This window comes from Amia ocellicauda, chromosome 11 (assembly GCF_036373705.1).
Source record: "Amia ocellicauda isolate fAmiCal2 chromosome 11, fAmiCal2.hap1, whole genome shotgun sequence".
In the NCBI taxonomy this organism is placed as follows: Eukaryota; Metazoa; Chordata; class Actinopteri; order Amiiformes; family Amiidae; genus Amia; species Amia ocellicauda.
This window is the reverse complement of record NC_089860.1, coordinates 29380102-29406205: the sequence shown is the minus strand read 5'-3', so window position 1 is coordinate 29406205 and position 26104 is coordinate 29380102. Positions and strand designations below refer to the sequence as shown.

Here is a 26104-nt window from a genome sequence, read left to right as displayed (position 1 = left end):
CGGAAGCGTGTGAGCTGACTGGCGGAATTGGCGCGAAGGAGCTCACTGGCTGGACAAAGAGCTGCTCGTCTCTTTTTTTTTTATTTTCCCGTTTTGTTTTCTGCTGCGGTTTGTGCTCCGATACGGCATCATGGCCGATAAAGAAGGTAATAACTATATTTATTTTTGTATCGGAGCTTTTTGATCGGCTCTGTTCTGTGATACACCGAGATTGAATGAAGTCCGCCTCAGCCGTGAGAAGCGCAGGCCTAATTTCAGTCTCATTAATACATTTCATTGATCGAGCTCCCCGCCAGTCAGGAATACATTACTTGTGCTATTGAGCATGTTGGTATATACAAGCGCAAGCGTGAAAGCACTGTTTAATAACAGCTTTTAAGTCCTCAATTGTTTAATTCTTATCTACTCGGCTTTATAATACTTGTACAATTGTAGGTTGTAGATTGACGCGATCTCCCGTATATAATTAACTAGCTAATTAACATATAGTGCGGAAAGTGTTTTTGTTGTTTTTACGAAATAACCCCCAATTACTTGTCTGTGTGTGTCTTTAATATGATGCATAATTAAAATGTGCACCGTTTTTTCTTCCCTGACACGTTTTGCGCCAAAGTTGTATCTCTAGTGATGATCATTTTCCTGATGCTCCAGACGCAATCTGCACTGCAATAGAGCAAACTATATACTTTAAACACGAACATATTTTACAATCTATAGTAATCGATTTTAGCCATTGGAATAGTTTGATCTACCACATGAATGGTTCATTTTGACTCCTCAGTAAGAGTGCGCCGATCAGGTCTTTATTGTATGTGATGCATCAATTGTTTCGCCTTCGGACTATTTCCGCTAATGTACAACACAGTCGTAAGATTTTGTTTGGGGGGAAAGTCTGCGTTTTTTATTATACTTCTGTTTGCCGGTAATGACGTGAAACTAATTCATAACTGGTCAAAGTCGAGCTTATTTAATGATTAGGTAACCTTAATTACACTGTACACGAATTCAACTCCTAACACTGTTCAAGTGATGATAAACCGCCAGCTACAATGTATTTGTCATCCGCTTGAAGTGGCGCTTTCAACTGGCATCTAAAGTAGATTGGTGTTCGTGTTTTTTTAATGATTATTGTTAAAATTGCCTGCATCCCTGTGTTTTACAGCAGCCTTTGATGATGCTGTGGAGGAGAGAGTGATCAATGAAGAATACAAGATCTGGAAGAAGAACACCCCCTTCCTGTATGATCTGGTGATGACCCATGCCTTGGAGTGGCCCAGTCTCACCGCACAGTGGCTGCCCGATGTCACCAGGTTTGTACTGCCAGCTACTCTGTACAGCAAGGTCTCGTACAGGGTGATCCCCCAGTTATCCACAAGCAGTTTTTATTAACATCATTAGATGTAAAAAAATGTTGTTATAATCCGATATTTCATGTTCCATAGAAGTTAGTCTTTAAAAATAAAGTTGATTTAAATATTGAATACATACTGTTTTTTTGAGCATTACAGAGAATGCAATTCATACTAATGGCCTCATTATAAGCATTTAAAACTGAAAACCAAGATGCTGTGATAGACACTTGAAATGATCCGGATCTTATCCTATGGTGGTGTTTTTCTCACTTTGCAGACCTGAGGGGAAGGACTTCAGTGTACACCGCCTGGTCCTCGGCACCCACACATCGGACGAGCAGAACCACCTGGTCATCGCCAGCGTTCAGTTGCCCAATGATGATGCCCAGTTCGACGCCTCTCATTACGACAGTGAGAAAGGAGGTAAGGCCACGCAAACTGCAGCTGCAAGCTTCCCTGAGAAGTGACGAGCATTCAAAACCAAAATGAATCGCCCAGTGTGAATGTTTTTAAAGTACATCCATTTCCTCTACATGCACAAATGACTGATATGTACTTATCAAAACGGTGAATGTGGAAGATTAAAATAAACCCAATTGAAATGCAGTTTGCACAAATTATTTATACAGTCCTGCGTTCGGTCAACTTCGAATTGTAATGGGGGTGCTTTGTACATTGTTGCAGAGTTCGGTGGTTTTGGCTCTGTGAGCGGGAAGATTGAGATCGAAATTAAGATCAACCACGAAGGAGAGGTGAATCGTGCCCGCTACATGCCCCAGAATCCCTGCATTATCGCTACCAAAACCCCCACCAGTGACGTGTTGGTGTTCGACTACACAAAACATCCCTCCAAACCAGGTAAGCCGATTGATTTTTATCTGCCATTCTCTTTGCCCGTTTAATCACTACTTCCCTCAGGACGCTTTATATTATTCAAATCTGTTTAGTGTTTAATTCCCCAGTCAGAATATTTAATTTGCATCTACATGTATACATCTTTGCTGATCAGTAAGTTTTATAATATGGCTAATGTCTTAAGCTGTAAAGATCGTCAGGTAATCTAGTAAAGTGGTAATATTGTCTGGTAATCTAAGGTTTTCTATTTAAGATACTAAATGTTTGCTGTAATCAACATCCAAATATTGATTCTGAGGGGAAATTATATTCGAAGCAGCAATAAAGATCAGGATGGCTTTTCAAACGCAACTTACTTACCACATTCTAGATCTCCAAGTTCTTGCTCACTCTCACATGCCCTAATGCCTGTTGCACTGATTCTGTGCAGATCCCTCTGGCGAGTGCAATCCAGACCTGCGTCTGAGGGGACACCAGAAGGAGGGCTATGGTCTGTCCTGGAACCCCAATCTGAGCGGATACCTGCTGAGTGCCTCAGACGATCACGTAAGGGTCAATTCCTTTTGTATGTCTTTTTTTTTTTTTTTCCTTTTAATCAATAATTAACTTATAGTATAGTTTACAATAGGTTAGCGGATGTTAATGTTACAGGAGTGATCTAAAGTGTTAAAGTCCACCTGCCATTGCATAGATGTACAATTTATGCAGGCTCTTGTAAGTAAAACTGTATCAAATATCCTGATTTGTTAAAACCTGTCTGTCTCCTGTGCAGAATTGGTTGATTTTTGCTGCAAATTGGCGCAGCAATGGGTACAAGCTATTGTAAGTCATTTGGCATTTGACGCCTTTATCCAAGACCACTGGCATACTTTCACAGACCCTAATATACAATGTTAAATTGACACGACATTACAGGGCTAACAAAATCGGTATACAAAATTTAAAATCACCCACTCCCTGAGAACCGTCTCGCCCTGCCTTATCTCTACCTCTCACCGTCTCTCTTGCAGACCATCTGCTTGTGGGACATCAGTGCCGTTCCCAAGGAGGGCAAGGTGGTGGACGCCAAGACCATCTTCACCGGGCACACAGCTGTGGTGGAGGACGTGTCCTGGCACCTCCTGCATGAGTCACTGTTCGGCTCAGTCGCAGATGACCAGAAACTCATGATGTAGGTGCAGATTACTGTCCTAAGACCTAACAATATAGATTCAAATCAGAAAAGCCTCCAAGGTTGTCTGTAGGGAAGGTAGTGGGAGCTGGAGGGTGACTAGAATTGTGGTTAATGATGTGTCATTACCGAGAGGTTTGTAATGACGATATGGATGAATATCTTGTTTATGAATCTTCTGTGCAAGTCCAGACAAGCAGAAACCTTGGCTGATGTTTTTGTTTTCTTGCAGCTGGGACACCAGGTCCAACAACACGTCCAAGCCCAGTCACGCAGTAGACGCCCACACTGCAGAGGTCAACTGCCTCTCCTTCAACCCCTACAGCGAATTCATCCTGGCCACAGGCTCCGCAGACAAGGTGAGGGGGAGTGGGATGGGCTAATTGAGATTGTTTAAAAATGAATCGGTCAGGCATGCAAAAGCCACGCACAGCTCTTCCTTGTACTGCGTGGAAGGGTTTATTTTACTTTATGCATTTATTTTATTTTTGAATAATGTACATGGACGTCATTTTAGTAAAATGTACATAATTAAAACTTTAATGGATGGGCTACCTGTCTCGTAAATTGAAATACCTAAAGGTGAATCCCTAATTTTGGCTAGGGACCTTGTTCTTTCTGAGAGTTCGCTGAGAGAAACTGGGATGAATTTTGCAAATGATTCATCCTTGTTATCTTTTGTTTTCTGTATATTTTAGTCTAAATAGTATATAACAGTGAAAGTGTAATTTAATGATGTAAGTAGGTATTCATTTATTAACTGTACGTTGTATGAACTTCAATATTTTGTTTGATAAAATGACTGCTTATAAATATTCCAGGTTTAGTTAATCAAACCTAGATGTGTAAAAGTTTATATTAAGCTAAATTAAATTGTCACCAATATGTAACATCTGTTTCTAGTAAAGATCCTTTAAGTGAAGTCAGCCTACTACTATCAAGCCCCTCGTACAAAAAGTTGATAACTTTGCTAGTCAATGTGTGTTACGGTGATGTGCCTTGTACATCAAGACAAAGCACTGATTCTTCTACTGTTTTGTTGCGTGTGAGTTGTGTATTGCTGATATGCCAAAACCAAAAAGTGGTGTGCGTTCTGCACTATGAAGAGTGCTTAAGAATCAAATGATTTATTTATAGTGCATTGAATGTCCCTTCGATGGCAGACAATGATAGTGGTAGGATCTGTAGCCTGAATCCAGCTAAAGAGGGCTTTGATCTTTGGACTTATAATTTAATTCTAAATTTTTAGTGCATGATTTTATTTGTATGAATTGAGTTTTTAAAATGTTTTACTGCTGTAGTCAACAACAGTAAACACTGACCAATTCCCCCCTCCTCCCATTCCAGACTGTTGCTCTGTGGGATCTGCGCAACCTGAAGCTGAAGCTGCACTCGTTTGAGTCTCATAAAGACGAGATTTTCCAGGTAGGCTTTCGTCTGTGGTTTCTTTAATTAAACACAATTACAACTATGTATAACAAAGGGGAGCTGCGATGAAGAAAATCACAGCAGTCATTTTTCTTGCCCCCTGTGATTGCTTCGCATTAGAAGATGTTAATTCTAATATTATAAAGCAGGGCAGGTTAAATTTGTATAGTTCACTGTGTAAAATCTGTAAAATAACCTCCACAAAACCTGTCTAACCCTGTTCAGGTTCAGTGGTCTCCTCATAACGAAACTATCCTGGCATCGAGTGGCACAGACAGACGACTCAACGTCTGGGATTTAAGGTTAGTGGTCAACTGAGCCTGTATGAGACATCGCTTTGCTGAGCTTTGATTGAAAGTGCTTTGCAACAGTTTCCTTTGGAAGCTGTCTCCGTTGCTAAGAAAAATATATACAGTGAGGGAAAAGGTATTTGATCCCCTGCTGATTTTGTACGTTTGCCCACTGACAATGAAATGATCAGTCTATAATTTTAATGGTAGGTGTATTTTAACAGTGAGAGACAGAATAACAACAAAAAAATCCTGAAAAACGCATTTAAAAAAAGTTATAAATTGATTTGCATGTTAATGAGGGAAATAAGTATTTGATCTCTTCGACTTAGTACTTGGTGGCAAAACCCTTGTTGGCAATCACAGAGGTCAGACGTTTCTTCTGGAATGCCCAGTTCTGCATTTTTTCCAGACTAAACTGGTATAGACCCCCACAACATTTTATAACTGTATTTAACCATTACTGCAGATCCTACAGTCAGTCTCTTCTTGACAACTTAATTTGTACTTTGCACTACCGAATTGCCTCATACACATCCCATGACTTTTCTTATTTTTTCTTTAAAATATTAGGCTAGGGTTAGGCAGTGCTGATGAGATCTGAGATGTTTTTCTATTAGGTGAGATGGAATGATTTGCAGATCAGCTTTTGCTTCACAATTTCCCCCTGTGGTTGCAGTACTGTTATTGTTTGTAAGGTGCATCGAAGGGGTCAAATACTTATTTCCCTCATTAACATGCAAATCAAGTTATAACTTTTTTTGAAATGTATTTTTCAGGATTTTTTTGTTGTTGTTCTGTCTCTCACTGTTAAAATACACCTACCATTAAAATTATAGACTGATCATTTCTTTGTCAGTGGGCAAACGTACAAAATCAGCAGGGGATCAAATACTTATGGATTCAAAGGCTGATGTTGTCTGTAGTCTTTATTTTTAATCCCTCCCCCATATCTGAGCAGCAGAATTGATTTCTGAGCTGGATTGGAAACTGTTGTCTAAGGTGGCACATCTTGGACAGTAAATGGGAGCTAAGCCACCACTGTCCACCTCTCTAAAGTGATCTTCTTTCCTTGTCTGTCTGCAGTAAAATCGGAGAGGAGCAGTCCCCAGAGGACGCAGAGGACGGCCCCCCTGAGCTCCTGGTAAGTTTCCACCGCAGGAGCAGAACAATTTTAGCAGTGGGTTGGAGTGTAATTTCATTTTGAACACACAATTGTGATGCAGAACATAGAAACAAACGGGGTTATGCTGTAAAGATTTAATGTGAAATCACAGTCACTCTTTGGCATTACAGTGCCCACTCGTGGTCCTGTTTGCTGCGGACCTGGCCTCTGACAGATCTTCTCCCTCCTGACTGATTTCGATATTATATCCTTGGCCTGGTTTGACTCCAAGTCCAAACCCTTTGTTTTCCTCGTCGTTCTTAGTTTATCCACGGCGGTCACACAGCCAAGATTTCAGACTTCTCCTGGAACCCCAATGAACCCTGGGTCATCTGCTCCGTCTCAGAAGACAACATTATGCAAGTGTGGCAAATGGTGAGTGTCACTCCCTCGTTCATTTCCTGTAGATACATTTACTGCACTGTACTTGGTTGGTCTTTACACTGGCCGGTGTGAACGGCAACATCACATCAGACCGTCCAGACTAGCACTGTTCTAGAGAGAGAGGACGTGAGACAACTGCTTTGCTTTGAGTTATTCAGAGTAAGTAGCTGCGTAACAAGTGTTGTCTGTAAATCTGACACAGGCAGTGCTAGTCATAGATTCTGTATTTTGTTCATTTGTTTATTTATGATTGTATTAGTTTATTGCATTTTGTTTATTTGGTTGTTGACTTACAAGAGTTGCAATAATAGTTCCAAAAACATATTGCTAACTCCTGAAAAGCTTGGAAAGGGAATTCAGATGGGCCTCACCACGAGCCAGTAGCTTTGGTCCAGGTCCTGCCAGCAGGTGCCGTGTGTTCACGCAAAACGCTCTGCTTCCTCTCCAGGCTGAGAACATTTACAATGACGAGGACCCGGAGGGAGCGGCTGATGCAGAAGTGCAAGGTTGAGCACACACTTGCTTTACCTGTCCGGTGTACCGTGAACAGTCTGCACTCTTTTACACACGTGGAGGCGTACAAAGCTATTTTTTTTTTTTTGGTGACAACTGTTACACTGGTGTTCAGGCTCACAATGGGTGACACAAGCTAATTTGAAGTATGAGATCTTGAATTCTTTAGGGAACAAAATTGCCCCCTCCCCCCACAGCTTTTTTAATGTGAATTTTTAAAGCATTGGGTGGTTTATTTTATTCCTTCCTGGTTTTAACTAAGATATGGAAACGGACATGATTCGAAGTTTGATACTGTGTTATCTGGCATTTTTATAAGCAATAATGTCTGCTTGTGACATGGACTAAATTACATTTTCATATGGAATTAGCAGTAACAACAATTACAGAAGAAAAATAAGCTAATTTTATACAATTTAAACAAATATAGATTGTGCCTCTTTTTTATTTCTCTCACAGTCTCCCTCTCCCCTGTTCCAGGTATAGATCTACCAACTGGTTTTCAATTAGGTAATTTTAGTTTGTTTTTGCTACTAATACGTAGTCCACTCTGTGTATGTGTATAACGTACCAAATGGGCGTGACTTCACTTTTGTTTGTTGTGCACTTAGGGCATAGGATGAGCACAGATCAGGGTTTTCCTTTTTTGGGAGGGGGATACTAACTAAAGGATGAGACGATATGATCTGCGTAGAGTGATTGCTGTTTTTTTTTTTTTTTTTTTTTTACTGCATAACATTCCTAAGACTGAGGTAAAAAGGTTTTCATATTTATCGGAGGCAGGAGCCCTCTGATGGTGATTGATTAGTTGATTTAATCTCCTCGGCATGTTGGTAAAGGAGCTGTTTTAAGTCTCCTCGTTACTGGCTTAGGGATAGAACAGCCAAACCAAGTTGTTGTTTTTTATGTTTTTTGTTTTTTAAAGGAACTAAAATAAGCCTTGTGGAAAATATGGCTGTGTGGTTTGCCACGATTTCCGATTTAGTTAGGACTCCCATTTTTCTATTGTATGTACAATGTCGGCACCGTTCTTTTAGGCTCTTTCTTGCTGAGGAGCTCCTTGTTGAATATTAGAAGCAGACTTTTAAAATCTCCACAATTAGCTTTGTACGCAGTGCGATCAGTCCCCCCATCTACCGCCCCCCCCCAGAACTGTTCCTTTTCTTGGTATTGTCTTTGAGATTTTCTGTCTGTTTCCTATTTTGATAGTGACCTCTTGTCTGAGCTTTCTGGACTGTATTCCTCCATTTTTCTTCCTAGCTAAGTGTCTGAAGTACTTCCAAGATGAAAAAATGGATTTTTTTTTTATTTTTTTTTGTTTCCCCCCCAGTTTCCTATTTATTCTGACTTTTCATGACTTGATGAATCTGCGCAGTTTTTTTTGTTTTGTTTTGTTTTTTACCCGCTTGTGGATTTCATATATGGAAGAAATAAATCAAAATATTCATCATTGTGTTTATTATTATAATGAGGATGATTGTTGCAGCACTGTATTTTCTTTGTGATTTTAATCAGGGAGTTTCCACACCCAGCCCTTGATTAAACTAATTCAGTAATATGAGTCCCATTCTAACAGCAGTAGCTCGGTGAAATGATGGGGCATAATCATTCAGCACAATCCCATAGTTCAGAGTTGCTGAGGAAACCTACAATGTACATTGCAAATACAGGATTCAGCAGGAATAAAATATATATAATATACACACTGCTTATAGAAAGTCTACACCTCCTGGAACTCTTTCACATTTTGTTGTCAGTGCCTCAGAGTTTAATGCATTTATTATCTTTTTCAGTTATCTACACACCATATGAAACTTATAATTTGATAAAGCTGCGAGTCTTTTGGAATAGGTCTCTACCAACTCTACACGTCTAAATTTGGCAATATATGACCATTCTTTACAAAATCATTCAAGCTCTGTCTAGTTCCTTAGGGAGTCTTAATGGACAGCAATCTTCAAGTCATGCCACAAATTTTCAATTGGATTTAGGTTGCAGCCCTGACTGAGCGATTTAAGGACATTTACCTTTTCTTTTTTTTTTTTTAATACATATCCCCTGATGTGTGTACATACCACTTTGGCCCGAAGCTCTTTTGAAACCTTGATGCTCATTATTTTACCCAGCAGAGGGAACCTATGGAATTTAAACTGAAATCATGTGAATCACTACAATTTAACACCGGTGGAGGCTACTTAACTTGGTGTTAGATTTTGAAGGTGATTATTTCTGAGCTAAGTTAGGATTACTATGACAAGAAGTGAGGACACTTATCCAACCAAGCTAGAATTAGTTTTTCACTTGGATGATGTGGGGTAGGATAAGTAGATAATTGAAAGCCAACGAAAGGTGAACATTGTGTGTGTGTAATATATACATACATACAGTGGAAAATTCATAACTGCGTAAGTGTTTCTGTGGCAAACCTAAATTAATTCAAGGGCATAAAATGACCTGAAGAGTCACACAATTAGTTGAATGGCCTCTGTCTGTGTAATAATAATAGTGGTTCTCATGATTTCAGAATAAAAACACCTGTCTCTTTGAGGTTCCTTGGTCAGGTAGTGAATTTCAATCAAAGACTGAACCATGAAGACCAATGAGCTTTCAAAGGAAGTCAGGGATAAAATATCAAGATTGGGAGAAAGGGGAAAAAAAAAAAAATCCCTTCTGAGCCCAGTCTACCCAATCATCAAGAAATTGAATTGTACCACCCAGACACGCCCTAGATGAAGCATTTCTTCCAAACTGAGCAGCCGGGCAAGGAGGACACTGGTGAGGGATGCAACTGTGAGGCCAATGACAAGCTTGAAAGAACTACAGAGTTCAATGTCTGATGGGAGGAAATATGCATCAGTCAACAGTAGAACACTTCAACCATTATTAAAAAATAATCTCAAAGCACCTGTGTGATCCTCCAAAATGTAAAAGGTGTTGTGGTCCAACGAGACCAAATTGGAACTTTCTGGTATAAATGCCAAGTGTTGCAATTAGCGCAGACCTTAAAACTGGGTTGAAAAGAATATCTTTCAGCAGGACAATGATCCAAAGCACAAGGCCAAAGATACACTGGAGTCCTTGCGTGCCTCAGTCAAAGTCCTGACTTGAATCCCGTTGCAAATCTGTGGAAAGACTTAAAAACTGCTGTCTGTAAGTAATCCCCAAGCAATTTGATCAAATCTCCAAAGAAGAGTGCAAAACAATTGTACCAAGACGGTGTGCAAGGTTGGTAGAGCCTTAATTGCTGCCAAAGGTGCATCAACATATTTCAGTTTTTTTCTCTTCAGTTCTTTCTGACATTTACTGTAAATGATCGTACCCTTTGAAGCCTTCAGTTTGAGCAGTCAGGTTTTGAAAACAATATTGTTTAAAAAATATAAGCATATGGCATGCAACATTTTGTAATTTCACAAAATGTGACAATAGAAAGGGTCTGAATACTTTGGCAAGGCACTAATATGTATGTATGTGTGTATATATATATATATATATATAAAATATGAATATTTCACAAATGGAGAAAGCTTCTTTGTAGTACTTCAAATGGTTGTTTCTTTAACCTGGGCAGTTGTGAATAATTTTCCACACGCTTCAATATACTCCCTGCAACAGAAAGCAGAAACAATAGAGGCTTCAATTAATCACTCAAGAAAGTGGAGAAGTGATGAAATTAACTTCTGAACTGAAAGTATATGCTCCATTTCATTCTTTAAGAGGTAGTGTTTAGGTTTGTCACCAATAAATTAAATTTCTTACTTGTAAACATCTAGTTCTTTTGAAAGGCTGTTCTTCAGTGATTCAATTTCCTCATTTCTTTTCTTCTGAAGCTTCACCTCTATTTTCAGTTCCCTGACACTCTCCTCTAGTGTTTCCAGTGTCTCCTTAAAAAAAATAAAAAATAGAAAAGGTATTTTAGCACAGTCCCTAAAAGCTGGGATGTTGGTATTTTAGGGTTGTACCTATGATTTTCATTTTGCTACAATGTGCTCAGAAAATATAGTCCAGGGTGATGAAATTCACAAACAATAGCTGTTTGGAGATGATCCATTATTGATGTTTATCATCCTTCCTTAGAAGGAGACATAAATGCATGTAACTTTTCATTTCAAGCACACAGCCACACTGTAAAACAAGAGACGCACGTTCAAGGACATGCCAACTCCATTTACTTCTTGACAACATGATCCATACATTGAGTACAAATTAAACAAGCTTTAGTCTTGGGTCTTTGTAAAGGAGTGTGCTCCCCCACCCGGTACTTACCCGGTACTGCCGCACGTCTTCATCCCTCTTTATCTGCATGAGGGCTGCCCTCTCCTCCAGGCAGCTCCTCTGCAGGGTGAGTCTCTGGAGCTCCTCCTGCAAGGGCCAGAGCCTCCCCTTCATTTCAGCCGTCTGCTCCCTGGTCCTCCTCAGGGCCTCAGCGCTCATCTGCCGTCTCTTCAGCTGGCCCAGCACTCGGGGCTCATAGAAATCCTCCAGGGTCTTGATCCCCTCCTTCAGGTAGCGCTCTAGGTCCAGAGAGGCCCTACGGCAGTCCGACAGGTCGCCATCGGCCCGAGCTTGGTGGGAGTTGTGCGCCTGCGTGTTCAGGGAGTCCAGCCGGGCCTGCCGGGCGGCTCTGAGCTGGGAGAGCTCCTCAGAGAGCTGGAGCAGCTGGGACTGCAGCAGCTCCCGGGAGATGGAGAACTGGGCCACGTCATGCCGCTGGGTCTCCAGGGTGAACTGGCACTGGATGCAGGCCCGCGTGGTGGCGAACAGGCTGCGCTTGACTTGGCAGATGTCCTCCTGCAGGCTCTGGCACTGCAGCTCGGCCTGGGCCTTCTGCCTGAGCACGGATGACAGCTCCTCACGCAGCGCCCTTGTCGCCTCCAGCATGGGCTCGCGCAGCGCACACATCTCCTGCACCAGGCTGTCCCTCCTGGCCTCTAGGCGGCCCACTTCCTCAATGCACATCTGGAAACACTGCCCCAGCTCCTCCAGAGCGCCGCCCTCCGTACAGGAGTCCAGTGGGGGATGTGCCTCGTGGTTGTCCATTGTGTTTCTGTAGAATTAATACAAGAAAATGGTTTCTTTGTCACCCAGCACAAAATGATTATACAGGCCTGGTTTTGCTCCATATAGTTGGGGGAAATATATCTATTCTTTTCACTGTTAAAGTGTATTTTAGATTACATTTGCAGGCTTCTGCTAACTACAGATTGTCATGCTTTGAAAGAGGGGATTCCTGTATTCTAACAATGGCTGGTATTCAGTTCAGCCCTGCAAAGCCACCGCCTGCTGTGACAGAGAATTAATTGGGAGGGCAAGTCGGCAGTTTGCGAACAGATTCCTGAGCTGATGTCCCAGCGGGCATTTTCCTCTCCCATATAAATTTGATGTCTATAAACAAGGATAGGAAATTAAATGCAGACGTTTCAGGATACAGCATGTGGCTGGAACCTCTTGTTTATGTTTTTATGCCTTCAAAGATTCAAAAACATAGAAAGGCTGACAGAAAGCGAGCGGTGCAAACGATTTAAACCCACACCATCCTGGCTACTATAAACAAAAACAATGTTATCTGAAAATATATCTAAAGTCAGATATACCAGCTTCACAGACCTTGATTAGGACTAGTCAAGGCCTACAATTCCATTGAATTGACTACTGCTAACTTTATATTCTGAAGCTTTACTTTCTTTAAATGAACAGGGTGGATGCAGTCACAGTCAGACTCCTTTTATAACACAAGCTTAAAATCAAACATATGGAAAAAAGTGTCCAGTATAAAAGTCAGACTCTCGATTAGACCACCTTACTAGCCATGCCTGAGACACACACGATATACAGGCTTCTTCAAATGGCACTCTCGCCAAACCATAACTAAGTATCACGGCACACCCTTTGAATATATTTTCTTTTTCAGTTCACCAACATCAAAACAAATATCTCAAATAAAAGGACGGAAAAGAGAGAGAGCGTTACTGACCGTACCTCCTTTCTTTGTAGCCCTGTGTGTTGCTGTGTGTCACTAAGATAACACGCAGACTGTTTGTGTTTATTAATAAACAGTGGGAGAAACAGAAACCCCCGGCCTGTTGGACACACTTTCTCACTCTGCACACCAGCTGCCCGGCCAGCTGTGTCCAGATAGTGTATCTAACGAGAGAGCGAGTGTGTGTGTGTCTGGGGGGGGGGGGTGGGCACAGAGACATGGTGACATTATTGATACACTTGCTGACATAACTAACCCTGCCCGGGACTGTGCTTTAAATTTAGCCACAGCCCGTGGGTCAAACACAGGGCCAGGGCTTAAGAAGTGGCATAATTGACCAAGCGCCCCTGGGGACCACTCTCCCGACCCTAGCCTGAAGTTTTTTTTTACAGCTCTCAATGGTAGAAGCCTGAAATGCCACTCAGGCCAGCCATACCTGATGTAATGAAGCTACACCACAAATAGAACCAGTTTGCCGAAGTCTCATATGGCCTTGTTTATTTATTTGTATTTTACATCCTGTGAAATGCTGTCTTCTACTGTATTTTAATCTCTCCCATGAACATGCGATGTCAATATAGTGGGTAGCAGGGAGTGGATCTGTTTTACTGTTTTTTAAGATTTTAACTTGCATGAAATATGTTTAGTGTTGAATGGAGAAGATTGCAGGGGGACACGATTCACGCTGTGCTCTCGTTTAGCAATTTTCAATTTCAGAAAGTCAGTACTTACATGTACCACTAGGGGGCGAGAAAAGATCGCTAAATTGGCCCCTTAGTAGTGCGCTTGTGCAAACCCGATGGGTGAAAACTTTTCCTTCTTGTGGTTGGTGGAGCTGTGTGTTACATGTGTGTTTCAGGTAAGGAGCTGAATGCAAATGTTCAGTTAATATAATATATACACCTACACATAAGTGGACTAAAGTTTTTAAAGCTTTATTGTCTCTCACAGTGACCACAGCTCTTGGTTATTTATTTGGAAACGCGCTGTAAATTAAACGCACGTTAGAAAAAATACAAATAAACCACAATTGTGCAAATAACTCAAAGTGACATGCGCACACATAGCAGAATAATGTTTCCCTCTACAGATGTTTAGTGCATCATTTCTAAAGCAGGTCATTGTTACTGGTTACTGTTACAACGAGTCAAGTCGCGCAGGTAACCCGTCCTGGAGAAAATCAATAGTGATTGTGTAAATATTTGCTCCCAGGTGCCACGTCCCGAAATCCCCTTCAACCGGCTGCACAATCTGCGGAAATAATGACAGAATCAAAGTAAACTGGAGACGAAGGACAAACGCTGGAGCTGAGGCTGACACACTGTACGGATGTGGGCTTTCGTGGATGAAAACTTCATTGCAATACACTTAAAACGCTGAGCTGCTTCCAGTGGGATTTGCGGCAGGACTACATCTAATGTAAAGGTATTATTATTTATGCATTTGTGCATATTTATGCACTAACAAAGACTATATATATATATGACGAAAACACATGGGTGGCAATACTTCTGTAGGCACCACTGTACACCTGGAGACACTACACTGAATATGGGGGGAGAGAGAGCAGAGGAGGGGATTTCCACGGAAATGATTGACCAGCGGGGACAGGAGAGGAAATAAATTTGGCCAGGAAGAGGAAATCTCTCCGAGGGATTGTGCTTTGTGTGGGTTTGTTTTTCTCTGCAGGTGTCCTGTGCATTAAGAGCCAGGTGGCCTCTGCAGAAAAGTGTATAACAAAATATACATATACATTTGTTTTACAAATATGATAGCCCACTTTTAAAATTAGCTTTAGGCTATACAAAATAGGCTTGACTGTGCAAAAAATATATAATAATCAGTATGAAGTAGCATGGCCTGGCTTTTGAAGAGTAAGAGCTGGCTGGTGCTGGTGCTGTCAGGGTATCTGTTTGCTTTGGTCTCAGGAGGAGGAACACACAAACTCTGTCTGAACAGGCAGAGCGGCATTCTTCTGCATGTGAAGGAGCATTTTCACAGGGAGACGATGGCAGGCCAGCTGTATCTCAGGAATGCCTCTTCTAAGCCTGCAGCTTTCATTACAATAATAATCATGGGGAAATGCTCCAGCAATGCAAAAGTACTGTTTCAGACACTTACACTCCGACAATCAATAGATAGATCAGTTGTTTTCGAGCTACAGCTCTCAGTGCTCAGACGTTTGCTGTGCATGCATGCTGGATTTAATGCATGCTTAGGGTTAAACAGACCATGCACTTCTGCCCGTCTTCGATGTTTGAAAGGAAAATGGAAAATTTGGGAAAATGGAACTGTTAAGGTGATAAGCCCCTCGGAGAAGCAGGGAAGGCCATTCCAATCAACCCTATGACTTTTATCTCCCCAGCAGTCACTGGTTAACCTGTCAGTGTGCTGCCCCGTGTGTACCATGCTGTGGGACTCTTGGTGGGGTTTTCCCCATAGTGCTGAGAATCCAAGTCACTGGTGACTTAAGGACGCCCAATTCCTCAGTTTTGGAGGGTCTTTACCCGCTTCAAAAGCAGCAAGGAGGATCTTGAAACGGGATCTTGCAGCACTTGTTTTCAGCTGCAGCCTGTTTCCAGTTTAATCTTCCCTGGGTATTGAGCCATTGTCTGGGAAGGTGTGGCCCTGGCGGATCTTTTCTTCCACTCTGCCATGCCATAACTTGTATGAGTGTAGTATTATAGGTGCATTAAGTAACTATTAGTGTTGGATGGCAGGGTGGGGCAGTCCCAGCACTGTCAGACAGCAGCACTCCTGAGATAACGATGCGAGAGCAGATGAAAGATAAAGACAGGTTTTTAACTGTCTTCTATCAATCCGCAATCCATGGCCGGTCCCTTCAACAGTGCCTGTAGTTCGGCAGCAGACTGTTGTAATGAGGAGCAAGCGAATGAAATATCATGTTTTGTGTATTTCCCTTTAAAATGGAAAAGCAGCTGGTGTATTGTCTTGTCATTTGCCTGCAGAATAAGGGAGCTTGTCTGTGTAGTTATTTTTGTTCATTCCTCAATGGACTTTTCAGCTTTGTCCCTCTTCTGTGTTGTGCTTCTTAAGGAAACCACCTTGAAGAAGACAGAAGTCAAAACGGATGCCTTTGCCTTTTCAGAATTTGGTGGCTAAAACCGTACAGTGCGGAAAGGCCTTCCTGCAATACAAGCATTGAGGCAGCGATGGCTTTAGTATGATAACTCAAAGTGTGGATTCTGAGCGAAGCCTGTTGATTTGATCATTTTGCTGTTGTGTTTTTGCTGTCCAGGTAAACATGAGTCCAGCCCTGTCAGAGGCCTACTCTGGTTTGGGCTTCTGTTGTCAGTGCTAAAAAAAGTTATAATTAAAAACTCGCAGCCAGGGTGAGAGGCAGGTACTGCTACACAAGGTAATCCTGACACAGAGAGCGGTAAGGAACTGCTGCTCGACAAACAATACGTGCGCAACAGTGAAGATCAAGAATAAGATGAAGATGAAGTATGATAGATCAGCTGATCTACAACATTTCTCTGCGTCTCTGATCCGGTCTACCCATTTGCCCTACGTCTAGCATCTTGTTGTGTCCGCTGGGGGGAGAGACGTAGATTCTTGATCGAATGCCTCACCTACAGAGGGGATTTGTTTTCTTCAGATTTAAAAACATGTTTTGTTGTGTAAGCTGTACACGCACACTTGCACACAAAACGGGTCCCGATCTCGACAGAATTAACCTGAAGCTGTTCCTGTTGAAGTAGGACTTGCACAGCATTGATGGGAAGCTTGTTTGTGCTTTTCTTTGGCCTTGTCTGGCAATTATTTGGATTAAGCTTTCAGTGCAGAGTTGAATGTTGGCTGCAGGCAGTAATTTAGAGTTCTGATTAAAGGACAGCAAATTTTGGAAGCTCTTTTTAATCAGTGAGATTGTTCAATGATTTATTTATTTGTCCGTTTGTTAGTTTGTTTATTTATTTACACGTCAAGTAGCGAATCCTAGGTCTCTGTCTGCCAAGAAGGAGACCACAGATGCAGGCTAGGTGGGTTTGGACGTTCGGGTCATTTGACTGGGTGGTTTTCTCACAGGGTGCAGTGGAAGTAACTGAAATAGACAGAGTGGGGAATTTCACCGTGCAGTCCAGCCCCTGTGGTGCTCACTCAATAGAGGGCTGCCAGAGACAGCTGTTCTGAACTGGCACTATCATTAAATAGTCTTAATAAAAACAACCTTCTTTTATTTGAACTCTGAGATGCAAGGAAAGGGAGGCAACGTCAAGACTTTAAACATAGAAGGATATGTAATTTATTCAGTGACCCTTAGCTTCTGTGTGTCTAGCCTGCAGCTTTTTGGGAAAGATTAGTTTGTAGACCCTGCTGCCCTGTAGTGACTGTGCAAATCTGTCCAGGATGAGAGAGACTATTCAGTTGATCAATTTCACCAAGGCTGTACTTAGACATGTGATGTTGGAGTGAAAGTCTTGTTGATAGGGTTTTGATTATATTATTAGACTGTGTGTTTTGGGGCCTACTGCTCGTCTGACTGAAGTGGACACTTATGGAACTGCGTCGATGGAATGTGACCGGATCCAGGCCTCACGATGTCCCGCTTTTGAGTCTGGATAAAGTGTTTTCTGACAACCTATCAGACGCAGTTTGTGGTGTTCGCCAGCCAGCTGTGCGCTCAGGAATAGTGTCACGAGGAAGTCGAGTAGAGAAACTTTAATTATTTTAATGATGTGTGGTTCTGAGCATTTTATTATGTTTTTTTGATGTGCTTGATTTTCCAGAACAGTATTCTGTTAGTGAAGTAAATCTGCAGACTTGGCTATAAAATCTCGTTTGATCCTATTAAGCTGTTATCTGAAGGATGAATTCCTGACTTGAGCGTTAAGCAATGGCTGTGCTGCATGTGCATCCTGCTAATCATATTAGCATTACATTAATTACAGGGAGGGAAAACGGGTCTGTGATCCTGGCAGCTGTGTGAATCCTGTTTATTTGCAGCATTGGGACTGACTAGGAAAGTTGGGACTGGGACTGGGGAGACTAGTTCAATTTAAGAGAAATGAAACAGGTTATTTTACTGGTTGACACGGTGCCAGGGCGATTCATATTCATCGAAGAACTATCGAGATATATCCGAGTTGGAGCGCCTCAACACAAAATACTGAATGCAACATAATGTGGAGCAAAATAATCAAAGATAAAACAAGCTGGACTATCCTAAAAAAGCTTTTAACATTGTTGTTTTTCCACACCATCCTTGATATTTAAGCACTGGCTAGAACACAGGACTTGTGTATTTCTCAGTCATCACTCTTGCCCCTGTCTTGTTAAATCAAGGAGAAATGCCTCGTGTCTGCTCACACCCCCCCTACACTCACACACACACTCTGGTGATAAGACTGAGATAGACTGACCAAGGATGCAAAACCCTGTTCGCTCTCCTGTTCCCTGCCCCCACCCCCGTCTCAGTTGCCATGGAGAGCCGCAGAGAGCCCCAGGGCCTGGATCTCGTTGCACAATCTTTTCTCGATTCTCCACCTCAAGAATGTGCTTTTAATTAAACTGAACAGCATTCATCTTTAACTTCCAGTCGTCTCAAGGCTGTCTATTCACTCGCTACAATATACTACGTTATACTCGGGGGCTTCTAGGGTGCTCTGCAGGTGTTAGATACTACACAGTCATCCTCTCTCTGGGAAGACATGGGAGAGAGGGAGAAAGGAAAGGACTCAAGGTTAATTAGCTATTGCCCAGGAATGCAGCCGGGCTGCTTGGAAAGCTCCACCCTGTCATTAATTTGTTCTTCCTTAGAATCGTCAGCGAGAGATCTGCTTATTTGTTTTAAATTGCATGTAGTTTTTCAATGTTTTGATATTACTGGCACCTGTTGAATTCTACTAAAACATTTCTGTATTATTTTTCTATTGAAATCATTTAATTATTTTAGACCTGATTCTGATTGCAACAGTAGCAGAGACACTGCTGGAATTATATAGGATTAAATTGGGAAGGATTACTTAGTTACTTATGTACACAAATTTAGACACACTCTTCACTCCAAGCAGGTTACTGTATTTTTTGTATTGTATTTCATCCTAGCTTAGACATCTAGTTGTTGACCACAATGCAACAATGCAACCACAAGTCAACTGTTTGTAGGCAATGTATAAAATTCCTGTTTTGCCCAATCCCTAATTTAATTTGCAAGATTTCTGTGAATAAAAAATAATAATGCATCTAACGTAATGCATGTTTTTAACATCCAGTTTAACAGGCAATGTCTTGACCTTGTAGACCTTTTAAATATAAAAAAATGAAAAACTTATGTTATCAGTAGACAAATTAACACGTGAAACGGACTGCTTACTCAGTGCTGAAAATATTCATAATCGTAATCGTACCTTACAGATTTCCGCCTGTGATCCTCATCACAACTTCACCAGAGAAGTAAAACCGTTGCAGATCGTACGCTGTGTTTGCAGAGAATGTTAAAAGGAGAAAGGGAGACGTCTTCAGATATCCTGCAAACCCTTTTAGGGATTTGTATTCTTAAAATACCATTTTGTGAACATTGACTGTGTGTGTGTGTGAGTTATAGTCTAGTGTCATCGCCTCTGCTTTTTTTTTTTTTGTAATAGTTTTATTTGCTCTTTGTTTTTATTCCTCTGATAAATTAGCTGCTGTTGGGAATAGTCTGATGTGTCCTGGCAAAACATTTATTTAATGCTCTTGAGATCTCTGAAAAAAATGGCTTTCAGGTTTGCAGCACTACCTCATACATTTGTCTTCAGTGACTGCATTATTATAAACCCTCCAATGAACTTGCGCGCGCAGGCACATAACACACACACACACACTGACTGACTGACGTGGGTACTTTCACACACACACATTGTGAGAAAACTAAATTGCTTCATTATTTTCATCAATTTAATATTGTTTCATAGTGGTAGTTAAGTCAGCATTTAAAGGAATGTGACTTGCCTCACTGTGCTGGAATGGATTGTACTCCAAATCTTTTTTTTTTTCTTTTTCTTTTTAGAGCATTATAAATGGAATATATTTTGGCTAGTAGCATATCAATGGAGGCTAGGGTTCGTTGTATCAAACACAATAATGTGCCATGTCAGTAACCTGGGAGTGTGACACAGTGGTTCAGGGCTATTAAGCTATAATATTGAAAACATGCTGTGTGAAAAACAATAGATTTTGCCCTCTTGCTTATTGATTGACACTGGCCTTTTTTCTTAGTTTTAGAGGAAGGCAGCAGGCCCCACCTTACTGCATTTTCCATCCTCATTCATGTTGCTTTAAGACTGAGCTACACTTTGTATGATTTACAGCGTTAACCTACAGGTGATACCCTCATCAGGGTGGCAATTGAACGATCGGTCTGTTTGTTGATTTACAAAAAATGCCCGTGCAGCCACAACTCCTTAACTCTGGCAAAATTTAAGTTTTCCATAGTCCAGTACAAAACCTATTCACAATTAAGTGCCTGTAATATTTAAAGATGAAAAGAAATACATTAACCCCATGTGTGTACACATGTTCATTCACAGAACCTTCTCCAAAGGCACTTCCTCCTTTGCCCTTCCCTGTGCAAGTGAATTATTGTTTCAAAATAAAGGTTTGCTTAGGCAGTTTGTTTTTGATTTGAACTGTGCTCTGGAAGGGTTGGAACTGAGCTTCTTACAGAGGTTAATTAACGCACCTTGTCCCCACGTTTGTGCTAATGCATAAGAAAGTTTATAAACGAGAGGAGGACATTCGACCCATCGTGTTCATTTGGTGTCCATTAATAACTAAGTGATCCGAGGATCCTATCCAGTCTGTTTTTAAATGTTCCCAAATTTTCAGCTTCAACCACATGGCTGGGGAGTTTGTTCCAGATTGTGACGCCTCTCTGTGCGAAGCCGTGTCTCCATCTTTAATGCCTTGAAGCCCAATTTCCATTTGTGTCCCAGGTGCGTGTGTCCCTGCTGATCTGGAAAAGCTCCTCTGGTTTGATGTGGTCGATGCCTTTCATGATTTTGAAGACTTGAATCAAGTCCCCACGTAGTCTCCTCTGTTCCAGGGTGAAAAGGTTCAGTCCCTCAGTCTCTCAGTAGGACATTCCCTTCAGACCTGGAATAAGTCTGGTTGCTCTCCTCTGAACTGCCTCTAGAGCAGCGATATCTTTCTTGAAGTGTGGAGCCCAGAACTGTCCACAGTATCCAGATGAGCTCTAACTAGTGCATTGTACAGTCTGAACATTAACATAGGGCCTCTGTGCTGAAACAAGAATTTGAGAGACCAACCTTGAATACTGTCCTCTAGCTGAAGGTGAAGGTTAACTTCCCTCATGTGACTCAAAGTTAAGCAGACTTTGTTTTTCACTTTTTTTTTTCGCCTCAATTCAAAAATCATACTTCAAACTTCTCACAGCTGAAGCGGAAAAAAATAAAGCTACATTTTGCACTAGAATGAATCCTAGGCGTCAGATTCTTATTACATTTGGTATTGTGCTAGATTTCCCAGTACAATTACACTTCCATCGGTGTTTCCCTCAGAGTTTTGCAGAGGCAGGGTGGTCAGTTACCATATTGTTGAGGAGGGTGTGCGAGCAGATTGTCGAACGTGGATGGGGTGGGTTTCATAGCAAACGAGAGCGGGGGAGTTGTGAACGAGCTGGGGGGCAGAGCATTTGTGCTTTTGTTTTTAAGGCGTTTTACTTTTCTTTCATTTGGTGGGAGGGCAAGCTGGGAAACACAGTCCATTATGGTTAAGGTTGTGTTTCTTTGGTTGAGTTAACCCAAGGTGTGTGGAGCTTCAGATTTTGGCTCTGGCTATGGTTGGGGTTCTTGCTATTGTTAGGGCTCATTATGGGTTAGGTATCTCGGTGTAATACAGCAATATAGTGCCAAGTGCCAAGTGCCAAGGCAAAACTGCATAATTTCAAGGTTCAAAGTAAACACTCCAAACTTGATTTAGTTGCCAGACTGATTAATTGGTATCCTGCCAATGTAGATGCTTTTTGTAAACGAAAAAAGAAAAGAAAAAATGCATTATATTTATTCTATATTCTATATCTCAGTGGCAGCTGTAGAAGAGTCTTAACAGTTCGGTCAGTCCTTATAGTCTTTGTGTCACATGATGCAGCTTCCCAGACATCCTACTGGAGGAGGCAAGCATAGTTTTTGTAACGATTTTACTTTGTCCAGAACTCAGCTGCTACCTGATTTTAAAACTTTAAGATTAAGATTTTAAGATGGGAATAAAAAGTTCAACATGAAAAATTAAAACAACGAATTAATATATGGCAGGCAGGCAGGCAGGCAGGCAGGCAGGCAGGCAGGCAGGCACACCAGCTATGTTACAAAATAAACTGTGAACAATGTCAAATATCATCTACAACAGTACTAGATTAAAACGCATCCCATCCACTTGAAAATATAATTCCAACCCCCGGTTTAGCATGTACTACAAATCACAGAGGAAATGACAAAGTCCAAAAAGAGGAGAGCAGGCATTTGGAAATGCACTTTACTAAGGCATACTAAGAGTATGCATCTTACTACTTTGATAGTAGGTTAGTTTTATACAAAAAACAAACCAGACCAACACAAATCTACATATAAAGAAATTGGCATTCAGCACTTATTATTGTAATCTTTCGTGAGTTATAACTGTCAAATAAAATAATCATTCATTAAATGTTTTAAACACTTCTGTTTTTTTTAATTGAGCAATGCAGGAGGATTTATTTTTATAATCTCTTTCATTACAATAAGCCTTATCAGTCTAGAAACTGCAGGTTGTCCAATGACTGAAGATGTACTTGAAAGCACACAGGGCCTGTCTGTATTTTTGAATAAGAATGTGTGGAAGAATTACTGAAATTATGAATGAACAAATATGGATTACCTACAAGTTGGCTTAAATATGTATTGATAGTCAGGGGGTTATTGCTATCAGGGTTTCACTTGTAGATAATTTGGTGGAACTGTAACTTTCACCCACTGTTTTGCCTTCCTACAGTGTGTGCTGTCAGCAGGGTGTGGTGAATATCTGTAGGCGTTGAGAGAGAAACACAGTGCAAGTGGGAAGTATAGTCAACACCACAGTTGTCTTAAAAGGGTGAAAGTTTCTTTATTTATTTATTTTATACACTCCCAATTTGTATTTGTCTATACTTAATCAGCTCTGTCAGCTTGTTGAAGAATTGTGCTGGCATGCCCTGGTTTTAATCACACATTGCAAGTTCACAGTGCAAACAGAAGTGGGTACAGCTCCTAATGACACTACACAGGTGACCGTCCTAACAGGGCCACAGTGCCATGTACCAAGCTGAGGAAACTGGTTGATTTTGAGCCCACACAACTCTGTTCGTGCCAGACGATTTGGGTACCTCCACTTGAGGAGTCCTAGTCCCCAGTTGGCTTGCACAGTCAACCATGTAATGGCCTTTATATACAGATTTCAAAAGTGTGAATGCAGAACAAGTGATGTAGCCTACAAGCTGTCTGTGTATATATATGTGTGTGTGTGTGTGTGTGTGTATATATTACACACACACCGATCAGCCATAACATTATGACCACAGGTGAAGTGAATAACACTGTTAATCTTGTTATCATGGCACGTGGGTGGGATATATTAGGCAGCAAGTGAACATTTTGTCCTCAAAGTTGATGTGTTAGAACCAGGAAAAATGGGCAGCGTAAGAATCTGAGCGACTTTGACAAGGGCCAAATTGTGATGGCTAGACGACTGGGTCAAAGCATCTCCAAAACTGCAGCTCTCTGCGGTCTGCAGTGGTCAGTACCTGTAGAATGCAGTTTGAGCGCTCAGAGTTTATCTTGCCTAGGAATGACTTGGGTCTGTTACTGGCAAAGGATGTAATGTAGAAAGAAGTTTTGCAAAGCCCGGGCAGCAACTAAACTGGAAGAAAATGCCTTTTGCTGCAAGGCTGATATGGTTGTGTGATTGTGAGAAACAAAGCCCTAAATGACAGCTTACATGAGTTTCATTTTCACAGATGATCTCTTAGCTGTGATTTATAATTGCATCGTTTTAAGTTATCTCGTAAATTACAGAGGTTTCATTTGAGTACAGTAAAATCATGAAATTATAACGTGCTTTGATGCTGTCCCTTCTGGTTTGCATTTTGTTGCACATAATAATTTTTGGAGTCATTTAAAATAAACCTCTTTGCTCCACGTTTTAATCTATTTTCAGCATTTTAATCTATTTTCAGAAATGTGACATTGAAACTCTACAACTATCAAGGAGTGGTTCAGCATTGCAGTAATCTCTGTTTGGTGGTGTAAAGGAACTCTCTTACCCTTTATACCTAAATTAGTTGAAAAATAGAGCACAAGAAGCTGGAAATAAATACCCAGTTGTTTTTGTTGTTATAATTACATTTGAATTTCCATAGCCAAATTAAACTGAAATAAATTGTTACATTTAACAGACAAGTTTAGTAAAGTCTGACCCGTCAGCAGGCCAGTGATGGACATTGTCTCAGTGGAAGGTCTGTAGGAGGCCAACATTCCAGGAGCTGCAGAATTCTGGGAACTACTTTCAGGAGCCCAGCGGAGCAACACCACACAGAGCTTTCGCTCATCCATTCAAAGAATGAGGCCAACGTTATGTAAATGCATTACCCCCCCAACAACAATTGTGTCCAGGAGTGTGAAATGTCTTAATTGCTCCCTATTTGTCCTGTGTTGTGGTGCCTGCTGATAGAACAAAATGGGACAGCGTTATTCAGTGTAGAGGCATTGTCCTGAAAATGTCTCCCAGCAAAATTAAGGTTATAATGATCTTTATAATGTATGAATAACTTGAAAAAGAAAAATAATATAAGTTTTAAAAGCAATGAAAGCGCTCTCTGGCAATTCCTGCATGACGGGCGCTGTATTAAATAAGGGTTGATTAATTCAATATTGAGAACGCCAGTCCTGCTATTTCCCTGTCTCTACAGAACAGCAGAGTCTTTATTTTGTGGGAGGACAGTTGCTACAATTCAGCTGTCAGCACTATGAAACAGGTAAATGTGATAATACATTGTGATAACACCCTGTGCTGCTCAGTACCAGTCTGCTGCCAGTGCCACCTGAACTGAAGGAAAGATCAAAGCCTTATTGTGCAGCAAGGTTTAACTTTATCTTCTGGGTAATGCGTGAACCATACTGTAGCGAGGGGGTGGGGGGAGTGGGATGGCGGAGGATAAAAGTGCTGCCATGTAGTTTATAGATTTTTTGATTTATACTTTTACTTTTACAGCTGCACATCCAGAAATGCTCTAATCAAAGTTATCACCAGTTTCCAGACCTCTAATCCCACTTTGAGTGTAAACGCTCTTAAAAGATTTCTGTCCTGTTTAGTTTTCCCCTCCCGTGTTCTTGACTGTCTCTCTGGGCTGGAGCTGTGTTGTACAGAAGCCACCTGCGTACTTTTTGTTGTGGGCCCTCAACTGTTTGACTGTTATAGATTGACTAGATGAGCTGCCCCAATTTGTATTGCAAGAATGGAGAGAAGAGTAGGGAAAGGGTTTAGAACTAGGCCCAAACAGCACAGGGATCAAAACTCAATTCTCCTGGTGGTCTTCAGGCTGAGGCCGTGGGCGTTCGACATGAAGACATTCGAGACAGTGTTTGGGTCTCTGTCCAGAGAGCTATGCCCTGGAGACGTGTGTGGCTTGCAGAATGAAAGGGGAAGCTCGGGTTACCATACAAAAGGCAATCTCCAGTTGTATTGTCTCGCTCTGCTGCACGTGCCAACAACTGTGACAGTTACACTGTATATGGCTGCAGGCAACCTCAGAAGTTCCTCTAAATTCAAATCCCAGACACCAGAATTGCATGTTGGGAGTGTTCAATTGAGTCCCTTTACGGTCTGAGCTCGGTTTGGATTGAGACGTTCAAAAGTTCCTCGTGACGGACGCCTGCGGAGGGAAACTGCAGCAGAAGAGGGCGGTGGGACTTTAGCTGGATTTGACAATCTGATGTC

At 41.4% G+C, this 26104-nt stretch overlaps 3 protein-coding genes across 4 annotated transcripts in view; 2 read left to right on the top strand and 1 right to left on the bottom strand.

The window, feature by feature from the left end:
- Positions 1-2: 2 nt before the first annotated feature.
- rbbp4 (retinoblastoma binding protein 4) lies at positions 3-8608 on the top strand. Of its 2 annotated transcripts, none has more exons than XM_066717343.1 (12): positions 3-146; positions 1163-1310; positions 1630-1775; positions 2037-2210; positions 2638-2753; positions 3218-3378; positions 3611-3737; positions 4726-4803; positions 5032-5108; positions 6183-6240; positions 6526-6636; positions 7094-8608. In XM_066717343.1, exons 1-12 carry the CDS (start codon positions 131-133, stop codon positions 7154-7156), a joined length of 1275 nt encoding a protein of 424 aa, XP_066573440.1. In that variant the 5' UTR covers positions 3-130; the 3' UTR covers positions 7157-8608. The 2 variants fall into 2 exon arrangements, with proteins under 2 accessions (XP_066573440.1, XP_066573439.1); XM_066717342.1 differs by having other exon boundaries at positions 2638-2759.
- On the bottom strand, positions 8600-12212 carry sync (syncoilin, intermediate filament protein). Its single transcript, XM_066717344.1, has 3 exons — positions 11422-12212; positions 10915-11039; positions 8600-10761 (listed from the first exon to the last, which is right to left on the bottom strand). The coding sequence occupies exons 1-3, from the start codon at positions 12193-12195 to the stop codon at positions 10698-10700; spliced, it is 963 nt and encodes a 320-aa protein (XP_066573441.1). The 5' UTR covers positions 12196-12212; the 3' UTR covers positions 8600-10697.
- Positions 12213-13940: 1728 nt separating this feature from the next.
- nhsl3 (NHS like 3) overlaps positions 13941-26104 on the top strand; it is an 81768-nt gene continuing 69604 nt past the window's right edge. Inside the window, exons 1-2 of the mRNA XM_066717339.1 lie at positions 13941-13994; positions 14348-14560. The gene's annotated coding sequence lies outside the window, so the exon portion shown is untranslated. The remainder of the gene's footprint in view (positions 13995-14347; positions 14561-26104) is intronic.

Excerpts from the sequence above, each read along its gene's own strand:
- rbbp4 (XM_066717342.1), top strand. Across the intron at positions 3,379-3,610 it reads GATGACCAGAAACTCATGAT|CTGGGACACCAGGTCCAACA; the intron begins GTAGGTGCAGAT and ends GTTTTCTTGCAG. Across the intron at positions 5,109-6,182 it reads CTCAACGTCTGGGATTTAAG|TAAAATCGGAGAGGAGCAGT; the intron begins GTTAGTGGTCAA and ends GTCTGTCTGCAG.
- sync (XM_066717344.1), bottom strand. The coding sequence starts at position 12,195 with ATGGACAACCACGAGGCACATCCCCCACTGGACTCCTGTACGGAGGGC. Across the intron at positions 11,040-11,421 it reads AAGACGTGCGGCAGTACCGG|GAGACACTGGAAACACTAGA; the intron begins GTAAGTACCGGG and ends ATTTTTTTTAAG. Across the intron at positions 10,762-10,914 it reads AAAGAACTAGATGTTTACAA|GGAGTATATTGAAGCGTGTG; the intron begins GTAAGAAATTTA and ends TTTCTGTTGCAG.